This window comes from Syngnathus floridae, chromosome 8, assembly GCF_059516105.1.
Source record: "Syngnathus floridae isolate MCC-2025c chromosome 8, RoL_Sflo_1.0, whole genome shotgun sequence".
Classification (NCBI taxonomy): domain Eukaryota; kingdom Metazoa; phylum Chordata; class Actinopteri; order Syngnathiformes; family Syngnathidae; genus Syngnathus; species Syngnathus floridae.
The window spans coordinates 7,151,878-7,166,790 of NC_142420.1; the positions used below are offsets into that span (position 1 = coordinate 7,151,878).

Consider the following 14,913-nt stretch of genomic DNA (forward strand, 5'->3'; position numbering starts at 1 on the left):
TTGTGTTGTCATATCAAACTAACAAATGGATTAATCAGACGACCTAAACAGATTGCAAACAAGTGGACTGAATGGAAGTATGGGCCGATGGTATTTTGTCTCAATAACCGCTAATGCTGGCTGTCATCAGTAATAAACTCAGCTTTTCTTTTTTTGAGGGGACTCTAAGCAGGTCACAATATGATTGGCAGCTAGCAGAGTTGAGTAAACAAGCCATTTCTTTGAAGTTAATTGCCTCCATTTAACTTTTTTCCCCCCTTCTCGGTGAGCAGAGAGAGCGAGGCGTGAACGGTTACGCACGGACGAAAGAGATGCTGTAAACACGGTTAGTTTTTAGCTCTGGTAATGTGTATGGTTCAAAACAAAATTTGTGCCAGTGGGTACTAGTTAGCCTGTTCTGTTTTGGAACAGTGGGTCTGTTCCGAAAGTAGCTAACCAGTGATGGAACAATTCGAACGGAAGAAGAAAGTTATTAAAATAAATTAATAAAATTATTTATTAAATTAATTATTAAATTAAATTTGTAGAAATCAATAGGAAAAAATGCAGTTTCTATTTATCCAACATTTTTTATCTCCGAACTAATTTTAATAGTTTGATACCATAATATTTCTGATCATGGTTATCATACGGTCAGAATCTAATATTAGCCCATGCCCTAATGAATGAAAAACAAATTGACTTTCTACAAACAGACGTATTGACGACTGGACGATTGTGCGGCCTGACAACAATGATAATGACCAACTATGCGTTATCAAAACAAGAATAGTAGGAACAAGCCTTTCTATGTGTGTGGGGGGGGTCGAGGGGGCTCAGACTTTTGCAAAATGCAAAACATGTACGTCTCCACATTTGGTTTTAATGGGAAGCGAAGCAAACTAGGCTTGCTTAATGTGTCCTGATTTATGCGACGGATGTGTGGCAAAAATAACCACCGTATCTTCTCTACTTTTCACATTGTCTCCCAGCTCCAGCAGCTCCATAATGACACCCAAGCGGAGCTTCTGGTGTCATTTTAATGGCACCAATGGCCATTAGTTTAATAAGGGGGAAACTTTGGGCCAGGTGGGTCATGCAATTAAAGGAGGAAAAGTCAAATCCGCGCATCATTAAGAGGAGGAGTAATGTCTCTGTCTGGGAGCCTAAAAGTGTCATTTATCCACACTGTCATTAAAATTACAGCCTCTTAACAAGCAAAGCAATTTTGAAGCTGCCCACGCGTACACACAAAATTAGTGTTGTTATTTTGCGGAGGGGGGATTACGAGTGTATTGTTGTCTAAAACGGATGTTCCGCTCAATTGATAACTTCAAAATGATGCCTCCGAATAATTTACATCATCCAACAAATTCCAAATAAATCACAGCCTTTCTTTGTGAAGGTTCTCGGCTTAGCGGCTGTCATTGATCTCCTTCACTGCTTCGTGCCGGAAGAGCTCACCTGGAATCTAACGTGTATCCGATGCATCTGACGTTGCGGTGCAGTCCATCGATTCCTTATGTCTTTATTCCGCCCTCCCCACACTAATTCCAATCACAAGAGGCTGATCTCCGGCCTTGCACGGATACAGAAGAATAACTTGGAGCTCTTTCGATTGGCTGCCAACATGCCCGCTAGAAGAATGCCAAAGCTTTAATGAGTGGATTCTTGAAGAGAATGGAGGATTTTTTTTTTTCTGTTATTCTCTTGTGCCACAACACAATTATCATAATCCCTCCGTCATGGTAAAACCGAGCTCTTCGGTTTGCTCGTATGTTTGGGCATGTGCTCCCGACATTGAGCGCATCAATTTGGAGCGAATCACGCTCTAAATGCTTGACGGCATGCTTCTCCAGCTTGCTCATCCCCAGCCTGAAGCTCTGAGCTCAAACTCACCTGTCAGTCACGACCCCAGGGGCGTTATCCTGACTGCCATGTTGAACTGATGCCCAGACTACAACCCTCAACATGCGTCTGGAATCAATTTCGATTGATCATCTGTCCATCCATCCCTATTAGCCAAATGAACAAATTAGCACATGCCAGCCAGTAGAGGAACAAGTCAGAAAGACACACTAATAAAAAATAAAAAAGTTTCTTTATTTACAGGTCCCATCCATTTATTTCACAAAGACTTCTCTGTGTTGGATGTAGAATCCGTCTAAAAAAAAAAAAGTTCAACCCTTCTGTAACAATGAGTCATCCCCCGTGTTCCTCCCTCATCTCAAATCCATGTTTACTCCGGTTCGCTGTTTTTCTATTTCCGGCACGTGTGCTCATCTCCGGTGTTCCACGGCCGTCAGAATGATGCAAAAATGGCTTATTTGTGTTTCCTGGCGAAATTACATCAGATGCTCTTTTGAGAGGCGCTTGCAGGAAGTATACGAATCCACCATTTACACAGAGGAGAAGCTTATTCTCTTTTCGCCTTTACATATGTATGGGGACCTTAATCTCTTTCGCACACAGGCGTGTTGAATATGAATGTGTGAAAATGTGACAACCGGGGTGTGTTGTTATCAGGCATGGATTTATCTTTCCATCACAAGGCGAAGAAGAAGAAAGATGTGTTGCGCTTGCACAAACATGGCTTCACAAAAAGTGATTAGCACGCAAGCTGTCAAATAGCAAAAGAGGACATGAAGAGGACGGCCTGTCACGCTCACATAAAACATCCGCTTCTATAGAAAGCAGACTATTCTAGTTTTATGCTGAGGTGCTTTCAAAGATAGTTACCACCTACATGTGGAGGATGAGCAATCTGAGATCTTGTATTTGGAAGGACTCTTGGTTGGGGAGGCCATTAAATTTGCCTTCTCTCACAAGTCTGCCATGGGTAAACTTCTTAAACTAGAGTGCGCTCCAAAATTATTGGCATGCCTGTTCGAATATCGGTCGAAAAGATTTAGCAAAGGATTATATTGTTTTTGAGGAACAGTTTACGGAACATTGTGGCTTCATTATTGGGGTTTGTATATAAGATCTATTTAAACTGCAATCCAAGGATTTCTTGCTTCAAATTTGTAATCAAAATCTCATTTGCAAATTGCCCTCAACAGATGCACAACCATTCCAGAGCTGCTTCCAAAAAGCGTGCAGAGTGAGAGACCCTCGATTGAGAGCAGACTGGCACCCGATTACCAAAGCTGAAATCTTTTTCTTAATGAGAAGAACACACACACATACATACACAGGCAAATTTTTACTTTCTGTTGCTAAAGTGCCAATCATTCCCGCCGGCACCGTAGCACCGCTTCCCCCTGCGCCGTTATCACCATGGAACCATTTTTAGAAAGCTGTGGGGCAGTACACACAGTTGCCATGGAAACGCGGCCCAGACACATTGATAAGCGGATTGGAGCAGCTGTATTTCTCCGATGACTAATGAAAGCGCAAAAAGCGGTGAGGGGGCTTCGGCTGCCAAGCACAATTAAACGCCGCCAATAGGAATCAGTTTGATTTCTCATTAACAGATCAGATAACAAATGACTCTTATCTGGCTCTTGCCAAAGCGCCCGTCTCTCTTTTACCGCCTGCTGCCAGCTTCCTTTGCGCCGGCAAAATGCGGGCAAGCATTTCTAATTTCGACTTTCCAATTGGATGTATTGATCTTCTGGTTGCTGAGCATTCAGGTGGAGGTAGGGGAGGAGGAGTGTAATTCCATGATTGACCACTAAATGGTGGCCCTCAATTTAGTCTGCAGTTGTTAATTTGAAAAAGGAGGAGAAAGAAATAATGTTCTAGTTTAGGGTTTAGTGTCAGGAGTATTTTACTAAGTAATTTCTATATTGCAAATTTCACTTATTGCGAGGTTAGTCTGAAAACAGCACATTTGTTCACTCTGGTGAGAAACAGCCCCACATGCCCTGAATTCAAAAACATTGATTTCGCAAATGTATTCTCTATTCAATATAAAAATCATTCCGGACCAAAAAAAGCAAAGTAACCAGATTTGAATGTCCACATCCAGTCTGCCTGTTATGTCCCGGCTGGCGACTTGGATCTCTAATTCGCGAATCAATGTGTGTGATGAAGTGTCCCCTGGCTGATATCTTTTGGATGAAACCTTTGGAGGGGAAGAAAAAGCACACTGAGTATCAAATAGAACACTATTTAATAACACACAGCCAAATACACCACGACTTAATAATACATCAGACATCCAGTAATGTTCTACAGGGCAGTAACGAGATGCAGGGGGAGAAATTTGGGCCAAAATAGTCCATTGTGACGGATCCCAAATGAGCCCATAAAAGCGTCATCGGGCTATTGCTTAAACAATTGCATGTAGTAATGAATGGGGCTATTACCGAGCCAGCGGTAGGACAAACGGCCATTATGTCACAATATAACAGTGCAATTTCCCGCGAGGCCGAGCGGCGGCAGGCGGAGAGCGGAAATAGTGACGGTGACATAAAAAGGATATTGTTGCAAGAGTAGAGAATAAGGCTTATTCTGTGACATTTATTTAATGTAATGCACCAAAAAAGAGAATATAATGTATCTTATTTACTCTTAAAATGTGTTCATGTTCTGAACTTATGTCCCATGTGCAGTCTTCATGTATGACCCCAGCTAATGTGATTTATAAGTCGTGTTTCTTACAACCCCATTGGAGGGTCAGCAAAGCTTTAAATGAATAAAGGATGAGATGCTCTCTAATTAGTATCGACAGTGCGAGTTAAGTAGACACATCGGTGACATCGTGTCGTCTGGGAGTCATCAAGAATTGAGGCATAGAACTTTTTTAAAAAACAAATTAGAAACTATTAAATTTGCTTATTTGATATTTTGATGAATGGACACATACTGTATACTTTTGTTTTACAATGATAGTAATGTTCATATTTGATTGACACTGTCAGAAAGGTATGTTTTAATATTAAATTCTCTTTATAGCAATAAAACCTCTGGTTTGACTTTCAGGAGCACTTAGACCTACTACGCTACTGTATTTGAATATTGGTCGTTATGGTGGTGCTTCATGTAAAAACTTTGAGAACCACTGACTAATCCATAGATTGAGAACCGTACAGACGATGCAGTTAATGCATTTTGTGCAAAAAAAACCATTTTTTGCCTTCCTTATATCAGTGACTTTACATTAACTATTGTCCTTTAGAAATAAAGTTTTGTGGACTGTCAAGACATTCTAAGAAAAATTAAAGCAATGGCGTTGGCGCTTCGATCAGACAATTCTCCACCGCCCAATAATCAGCCGCATGCACAGAAAGTCAAAAAGTTCCAAAAAAGCACAAAGATGCATTGCACACCGAGCACACGCCATCTTTTCTCAAGTCACAGGAGCCAACATCTGCTGGTGGGCGATACCATTCAAATAACATGAGTCGCCTGTCAGCCAATGACTTGATAATTTCCCTCAGGTAAACTCAAGCGCACTACTCCTTTAATCTGTCAGGGTACATACGTAACAGGAGTCCTCTGGAGAAATTTTCTTTCACGCAGCAGGGAAAAAAAAACACATCTCAGTGGTGCTTGTTAATTGAAAATGTTGATTTATGTTGACATGCGTGAGATTGTGTGTGCACCATCTCTGCTTGAGTCTTGGAAACATGGAAAATTACAGGCGGTGAAAGTCGAAAATATTGTTGCTGTTCATATTACACCGAAGTCATATTTTAAATTTGACTTTCATCATGTACAACTTGGAATCCCGAAGTTATTTATTATTCTTTTCAAGTTATTTTGCACGTAAAATGACATTTTATTATATTATTTTTCAATGACAAAATAATATTATAGTAAAAATATAAAAATATTATTATTATAGCAAGAAATATTCAATAATGTAATTGTAGTTATTTAGATTTATTTTTAATGGTATGCTCAATAGATGTTTTTACAACACTAAAAACTAAATACAGTAAATAGTATATAAATGCACTGCAATTAATCTAGATATAATTATTTGATATACAAATAAAGTACAATTATTTACTTTGCATGCTTGATTAAATGCTCAGCTTGCACTCAAATATTAAACAACTTGATTCTGACTTCAGTTCAGTTGGTGCTGCATGAAGCCACTAGGTAGCAGCATAATACAAAGCATTGGTGCTACGCTCCTTTCCAATGTTATGTTGGATTTATAAGGGTCATTTGAAGGAAATGTCACTCCATCAGGTCATATCTAATTCAGACAGGAGATTTAAAAAAACAAAAAAAAAAAGCTAGACGAGGCAAATTTTCCTCTCGTGCCATCAAAGAATCAGTGTTTTCCATCTCCAGTTTCATGGCTGCTGACTTGCTGTGTTTTTTAACAGTGGAAAACATTGCTCACGCCGCTCATGATGCATCCCTGTGTGGTGACCCACTTGTGCGCTGGCCTCACGAGGACGCGCATACTTGCTCCTTTGTTTTTGTGATGACTCGTCCAAATGTGACCCCTCCCAAAAACTCTCTCCCTTTGACCGCCACGGGGACACACAGGCCCGTGTTGAGTCAATTCGACTTTTATGATAACATTCTAATGCACAAAATTAAATATTTCTGGAAAACATTTTCCTTGAACTCATGTTCCGCTTCGGAGGTTCAAGCAGCCACTAAAAACAAGTGTTGCTTGGCCGTTGTGCCGATCACATCGTGATGAAACATCCCGTGGAGCGTTGCCCATTTGGCCCCCAGTGAAAGGGCCGGATCGGCTCGGGGGCCGCCGGGTCCTCCTTGGTTACCGGATGCCGGCACACTGAAGTGATGGGGACCGCTTTCTGTGAGGCAAACAATCGTTCAGTCTGCTCTGAGCTCATGTCCAACATGACAAATATTCTTGTGAGTCAATAGCAGTGGAGAAAAGAGGTCACTTGAGGATAGTTACTTTCTTGTTTTATATTTCATTGTATTGTGGTTGCTATACTTGTCGACCTGTCTACATATTAGCAGGAGTAGTTTTCTTTTTTTTATTTTAAATTGCTATTTGTTCTCTCACTTCTCTATGTCCTCTCTCAAATGGAATATTGGAAGTTGTTCCTGCTGATTTCGCCCTTTTCACAACCACAATTTAGCAGTTGTTGTTTTGCATTGCTCTCTTTCTTTGCCATGTTGCATTGTTGGTACGAGAAGAGTACTTTAAGTTGGAACAACTTTCAAATACAAATTATTGACATTTTTTGGCAACAATGTTAGTCAAGAGAGCAAACAAGTTGTTTTCTCCAAAACAATTTGCTGAGTTGTTTTTTTCCTCTATCTTTAGATTGGGGGTTGTGGGGAATAGTACAAGGCACTGGGGTTGTGTAAACTGATATTTCTTTGTTGTGAAATGTGGGAAAGCAAATATTCGCAATAGCAGAACTTAAAAGATTTACTTGAACTCCCCAACTTAAAATTTGATTAGTTGGTTTGTAATTTTGAGTTCACCCAACATTTTTTTCCAGTGTCAATAGTTGTGGTTGCGATTGTAGTCCTTTAATGCAGTTTACATGTTAAGTGATTTCCACTGATGAAAAACTGGAAACAAATTCTCAACTGCACTTAGATGTCACGTTATTGTGATCACCAAAAACACATGGACAACAAGCTTTCCTTTGACTTCACAAGGCTTAGGGGATGCAGTTAATAATGACTCATCATCTTGAGACCTTCTGTAGAACGTCAGCCACCACCCTCAAGGGCAGACTTAGCATTAGGCAAACAGACAATTACTAAGGCCTCCAAGCATTTTATTAAAGTTTTCTTTGATTGAAACAAAGCTACTCTTTCTTCACTCTTCTGGAGGGGAGAATAAGGAAACTAAAAAAGGTTTCACTTTTAAACATTTTCTTTAATGATGACAAAAACTTATCAGTTGGAGTAAATGTGTGGAGTTGATGAGCTAGTCTATAATAATCGGCTCATTCGAAGTGGCTGGGTAGAGAAAAGTTTGGGCTTCCCTGCTGAAGTTGCCCTCTGGAAAATGGAATGATGGATGTCTCATGATGCTAAAAGTGTGTGTTTTTGGATTTTGTCAAAATGCCCCCCTCCTCATTGTCTATGCACCCTATAAGAAAACTCATATTTTATTGCACTGTTCTTTGTATGCTTGTAGTAAGATTTATTTTGTGACAGTATCTACTAATACGAAGTTAAAAAAAACTTTTTTTGCGTGTGTGAAATGACTTAGGCATCTTATGGCATCAGTGAGTGAATCTTCAAGAAGATTTCAAAAGCTTTTTCATGGAAGTCTATTTCTTCTCTCTATCCTCATCCTAGACCCCTCCCACCCTTGTTGACGACGTCACCGGGGCTGTCTCCAAAGTGTTTGCGAGCGTCCAGTTAGGGCGCATCTCAGGATTCGCGAGAAGCGGTGCACCCAAAACAGCTCGACGGTTTGCATCTGACGGTTACGCCCTCGGACTCACGGGGAAGACCTTTAAACATGGGTGAGTGCATTTCACTTTTTATTCATCCACTCAAAATAACGCGCAGGCTTTGCTTTATGTGGTTGTGCAAACTTTTTTTCCCGTGCGTAATAGTCCGTTCAAACTTTGACCCAAATTTTAAAAAAAGTACTTGCGGTGTGTTTTGGAATATGTGTTGTCTCCGAAGTGGGATTGAGTCGAGGAAAGCGATTAGAGAGATTAAGTGTTGCCTGATCCCGCCTGTATGTGCCTTCACTCACTCGCGTTATTGTCTCACAATAGATGCACGCCTTTGCCGATCAGTGATTGATCAGCAATCAGATTCAATCACTCAGTGCTTGATAGTCTTGCATTGTTCTCGTAAAATAGCTGGAAGTAAATCAAACAATCACAGGGAATTAGTGCCTCCAGAACACTGTCACATGTTTTGAATGGTTTTAACAGAGGTCCCCCCCCCCCCGAACACACTCCCACCCAACACATCAGCACTTTGCTGTCCACTCAATATTTATGTCTAGTTTACTCAAAACAATAATGGGATAACACTGTTCAATGTTGTTGGTGTTTTTTTTTTTACAATAGGGAATAATTCCTCCACAATGCATTGACATTATGCTGGATATGCTCCCAAAAAAATCCTATCAGCTCCAAATGGAATAGAATTTGCTTGGCCCCCACCCCAAGTAGAAATCAGTTGATGTTGTGTAATCCTAATAAGTGATAACCAAAAAAAACGTCTTTACAAAAATTTCAAGATCTTCTTATGTGTAATTCTTTTTTTATGTCAGATTTTCCTGGAAAAGCAATGCAAATCAATTTCACTGCTGCTGTCATAAACTGCTGTTTTTCTTCTTAGCTGCCATTCAAGTGTAAAAAGAAGTTAGAAGGAAAATGACAAAAAATGATGCATGTTCTGCTCCTAAAACAAGCACATAACTTTGTCTGGAAATGTGCAGATAATGGGAAACACCATAGATGAGCTCACCAATAGCATCTGTGATGCAATAATGGTGGAGCAACACACGTAGACAGTTAATCCGACCATACTTCCTGGCATACATTCTTTATGGCCTGGATTTTACTGCTCCTAGGGGTTCAAGGTGCACACACCAAGAAGAGCAGCACAATGACCAAGGAAGTGAAACAAAGAGTCAAAAAAAATAGTTTTCCCCACAATATTATTGTTATTTTTTTTAATAATAACAAACTGTCTCAGTTTCAGGACATTTTACCACAAAATGGCCGCGGCCATGCAATCTCGTGACACCCCTCCCCGTATTTGTTATGAGGCGTTTGTGAGAATATGTATCAGTGCTCATTAATTCGCTGGGAGGCTCCCACAGTGGCGTCTTTGTGCTCCTAATTTGGAGGCGCTCCTTTGTGCGGCGCCTCCGTTCACGAACACCCAAGTTTGTTGAATCGCCCGAGAGTCTCGCAGCAACATGGCCTTTGAACGGAATCCTCTAACCCTCCTCCTCTTTCTTCTTCATTCTCACATGGTAACCACCATCTTATTTTGTGGTTAACACAGCGAGAGAACATCATGGGCTTAAACCATAAATACAAGACTTGGTTGCTTGGAGTTGAGATGTGAGGATGTTTCGCTTTCATCCAACCAAGTTTTCACCCGCAAGCCGTAAGGGCATTTCCTCATGTGGTCACATGTTGCCACCATTTTGTCATATTACGACTTTCTCACACACACCCAAAACATGCAAGTCCGACCCATTGCAAGCATATTTTGTTATTTCTTTATATGTGCCATGTGATTGACTAGCCACCAGTCCACACACAATTTTTTAACCCACTTGTTGAATAGCTGTGAATTTTGAGAAGACGGTTACTTTCACACAAAATTAGGTTCTTTATTTTGGCCCAGCAGATTGAAGATTGGATTTGGGTGGGCTGAAGCTGGTCGCTATTTTGGCCAGTTTTGTGTACTGAAGTTGAAGCAAATGTTGGAGGTGGCTTGATGAGTCAGTTGGCAACATTGACTTTGGACTCAGGGTCAGGGTTCAAATCCAGGTCAGGTTACATCTAGCATCTATGGACCGAGTTAATTACTGCTACAGTCTGGTTTTTTTTCTAATGAGGAAAAGCAAGGTGCCTATTTGAGGAGGGTGTCTATTTTTGGTTCTTGACAAATCCAGTGAGTCATTGTTCATCATAATGTCATGTTTGTATTTTTATATATATCATATTTAATTTGATAAAGCTGATTGTTTTGTGAAGATTCCATTTTGTGTCACATTTAAGACCTAAATAATCAAACATAGCACACCATTTGGAGCCAGACCCTCATCGTAAAATTCACACTTTTTATCCTTTACGGAAACTTTTCCCGAATTGTAGACACGCTTTCGGTGAAGGTTGTCCAAATCGGGTCCAGATTTTAGAACACGACATTAAATATGAAGTGAGTGCTTCTCGGCTGACGTTCGGTAATGCCTGGGTGATGACAGATGTTTTCCAGATGCCTCTTGACAGCGCAGAGGCATGAACGTGGTGTCAGATGTTACAAAGTTCACTTTGAGATAACTCACACACGCACAAGCGCTTTGTTATGATTTTGTGTCTTCGAAGATGAGTCTCCTGTCTCAGATTTCCACATTCCTCTCTCATCTCTCTGGGTATGTCTGGAAAGTGTCACATCAGCACACACACGGTGGTGGATCGTGTGTGCCGTGACCCAGCATCCTGAATCGGAGCAGAGGAAAGTTTTTTTTTTTTGCTTGTTTGAGTCTAGAATCCCCTAGGCATAAATATGAGTATGAAAAGTTGTTTATCTCCCCTAACGTCCCCCTTGAGATGCGACAGCCAAATTATGCCTCAAATGCGCTAACCTCAGATGACCCATCAATCAACCCGAAACAACATTACGTATTCTGTTTGTTGTCATTAATTGCAGAAATGATGCTTAGTAATGAGGCAGCCGTCACACTTGCATCATTTCTGGGCTTGTTTCCATTTGCCAGCCAAAATACAGTTGACTGCATTCAATTTTCATACGTAATCTTTTTTTTTTTCCTGCTTTCTGTCTCACCATTGTCACCTCCCATGAGAAATGAGAACAAATTACCAATATCAGCAAGGAAAACAATGACTAATCTCCCAAAATAACACAAAAAGCCAAAGAAAAAAAACATCATCATTAATATCCTCATTGACTAGCTGACGTTTTGACACAGGATGACGTTTTCAACTCCAAAGTTTTGTTCTTTCCTGCAGCAAGTGTGCCGCGCTGCTTGCATGTTAATGTAGTGGAAAGTTCTGACCTGTTAAAGACAAAGCAAGCCCATTGACTATTGTGACTTGTGAAGTGATCAGAGTAGAAGGTCCAGACTGGGGATGCCTGTGCTCAAGCATGTGCAGTGAGTGACCTTGACCCCGACTTGGAAGCCTGTTCACTGTGCGTTTGTGTTTTGTCCGGATTTGCCCACACGATCCTATACTGGGCCAGTGACACAATTCTCATCTTTTTGGCTCGAAACAACACCACAATGGATTTGAAGTGAAACGAACAAAATGTGCTTTTTAATTTTAGGCCTCTACTGCAGCTGTCTTCACTTCCTGCTTGCTCTTGAGGGCCTTTTGCTTCCATTTGTGTCTTCAGCAAGTGATTGACTTAGCCATTGCATAACTTCACACTTTTGCCATAAAAAAAATTGATTGCTTTTGCTTTGTCCATCTGGCACATTCTGATCATTCTGAATTTTGATTGTTTGACTTTCAATGTTCCATAATTCAGAATTTACTCCTTCATTGATTTACAGCAGCATAAAACACAATCTAACCTTTATTTTGCCAAATAAATGTAACCTCCTGCCACGCACATGCACGATAAGACTTTTAATGAGGTGTTTTTCGACACATCCGCCATATGTTGGCAGCTTGCACGTCTGCTGTTTGCCAGTGGCGTAGAGGTCTGCATCGGTGTTTTTGTTCATAGTCAGATGATTGTTCTGGAAGGCCCATGGGGACACAATGGAAGCATGCAGCCGGTGAGCATTCATTCAACAGGCGTGCAAGCTCAACTTTTTTCACGTATACGAGGAAACATTACAGAAGTAATTATGTATTTTTTTTTGCTGGTAGCCTGAAGTGTTGAGGCGAGGCGAGTGGTCGCCTAGACACTTTAAGTCTAGAGAGTTTGGTCAGGATCTGGGCCAGAGGATTAAAGCTGCAGGGGTGTTTGGGGGGGGTTAACCAGTGGGGGTTGAAGACCAAAGCTGATACCTTAAGTCTTTTAGAAAAGCAGGATAAAAGTGATCAATGATAGAATACAGTATCAAGAAGTGAATTTTTTATTGGCATAACATTGATGTGACGCAAACAGTGCTTAATTCCAAAGCGTGGCTGTGACAAGTCGAGAGGAATTTGCTAATTTGACATAGTGGCGAAGGCGTGTAATTGCAACTGTGTTCTCAATCATATGATGCACTGTGGTCGAAACAAAGCGAAACATTATATAAAACATTCTTCTCTATTATATCACCACACTAATTTACATGGTTGGCAGAGCTGCGATCTTAGCAAAAGTCACTTTATTAGGCACTCTTGCGTAATCTAATGCAGAGTTTATGTATTATCCAAACCTTGACACATAGTGACACCTTGACCTACGATCTTAATTCGTTCAGTGACCATGCTCGTAACTCAAAACGTGTATCTCAAATCATCTTTACACATTAAAATGAATTGTAATGTCATAAATCCGTTCCAGCCCCCTCCAAATTTTGGTATTCAAAACAAAAAATTATCCAAGCAACAGCTGATACCTTAAATAATCTTTAGTTGGGTTACTCATAAATTTTGTTAACCCTGTACACATTAAATGCACAAGTGAGCCTTCAACAGCTGCATGTGAATCTTCCTTTCAGCACCACCAGTAGAAATGAGTTGTGTCGAAGAAGAATCCCTTCCAGCTAATTCTCCTGCAAGTTCATTTGCGTTTGTGTGTGAGAGAGAGCAGAATTCATTAGTGCGCTCCTCCACGGTGGGACCCTGCAAGGATCGAGCTGTTGGCCGAGTGCCCGCTCGAGTGTATTCAAGTCGCCACAGATCGGCCTTTGTGCTCACCGCCGCTGCTAAACAACCATAAGACAAAAGCATGTTGGGGGTGTCCCCCCCTCTCCGGGTGCACCCAATGAAAATCGCACAGAGCTTTGTAGGAAAGCCCAGCGGCAGATTGTAGCTGGCGTGAATGTGAAATGAAAGCGCTGGTGTGTTTTGCATATCGAGATGGTGCAATGCTTTGTCAAATTTAGGACGCTGTAGAAATAAGGAAGATTAAGTCTTACTCAACATATTTTGTAGGCTTGGTGATGAAAATTTGCCTGAATAACTCACTCAGATTTTTTTCCATTTTTTTTTTATTTCTTTATTTATTTTTATTCAAATGACCTTAGAAACAAAATTTGGTAGGCATATCAATCATGACTAGACCCACACAAAAAAAAATCCATGTCTAAAAACACATTGTAATTCTGTCATTTGACAATCATAAAAAAATGAATTTAGCTTATTCCAGCAATTCAATTCTCCAATCCAGTTTGCGTGTGGGCGGAGCATGGCGCCAAAGTTTGATGACTCATCCTGATGTTTTGCACCCAAGGCTGCCAAGTTAAAGGCCACTGCACACACCTGCTTTCTCTCTCACTTGTTTCCATGCGAGAGCTCTCATTGTCTGCTTACAATCCTCCGGAGGAAAGCACGATAGGCCCACAGGAAGTGTCTCTGCCAAGCTGTCCAAAGTCTGCAAAAGTTGAGCTTTTGTGCAGTGACAGATGCGGAGGAGGGAGTCAAAGCCGATTGAATGAACAGTTGCGTTTTTAGACTGCAAACGAATAATGCTGTATTTTTAAATATGACACTGGAGTTATGCAAAAAGGGAACGTTTGGCAGTGCTCCCTTCTGGTTTAGCTGACGAAGAGGAATGGCAGTAAACAACAGCTTTTTTTTGGAAGGGGTGTTCTCAAATTTGTGACCTCCTAAACCACACACACAGACCCATAGCGGGATATGTGTGCACGTTATGAATGTCTCCAAAGTCCTCAATTTCTCCAAAGTCATTTGAATCGTTTGACTCCCTTTGTATGGGAAAATACATCGGCAACATCTGGAAAGTGTAGAGCTACTTTTTATGACTGTTCTTAACGTGGAGAATATGTGCGAGTGATTGAACACGATGTGGACCAAACGGACACGCCACTCAATCAAGCTATCGGACTGCTTAGTTTTTGACTCATAATTGATTTCATGATACTATTAAGTTGGAATTATAAGGAAAAATGCTATTTGGGGACATTGGTGCTTTGTTTAAAATGATCAATTTTGGGGAAAAAATTTAATGTATCAAAAGTACTTGTGGTATCGGGGCTCGGTATCGGTGCCATCAAATGATAACATTGAACTTTGCTCATAATGCGAAGACAAAATGGCATTATTTAAAGAGACTCGTCGCAGTATTGTAATTTGAAGTACAGCTGTCACTGTTTATATTGCTCGTTCACTTTGGTGGATTGTACGCACAGTGAGGGTTGAAAGTCAGCATTACACGAGTGGATGGAGTCCCAAA

At 40.8% G+C, this 14,913-nt stretch overlaps 1 protein-coding gene across 5 annotated transcripts in view; it reads left to right on the forward strand.

The window, feature by feature from the left end:
* gpm6bb (glycoprotein M6Bb) overlaps positions 1 to 14,913 on the forward strand; it is a 50,621-nt gene that overhangs the window by 19,940 nt on the left and 15,768 nt on the right. For 2 of the 5 annotated variants that reach the window (XR_015859974.1, XR_015859976.1), the window contains one exon: positions 8,188 to 8,353. Coding sequence is in view for 2 of the 5 variants with exons in the window: in XM_088383534.1 (XP_088239660.1) it covers positions 8,354 to 8,357 (4 nt within the window). In the remaining 3 variants the exon portion in view is untranslated. Of the gene's footprint in view, positions 1 to 3,041; positions 4,758 to 8,187; positions 8,358 to 14,913 lie in introns of those variants that run through there. The other 3 variants (XM_088383534.1, XM_088383535.1, XR_015859975.1) reach the window with 2 other exon arrangements.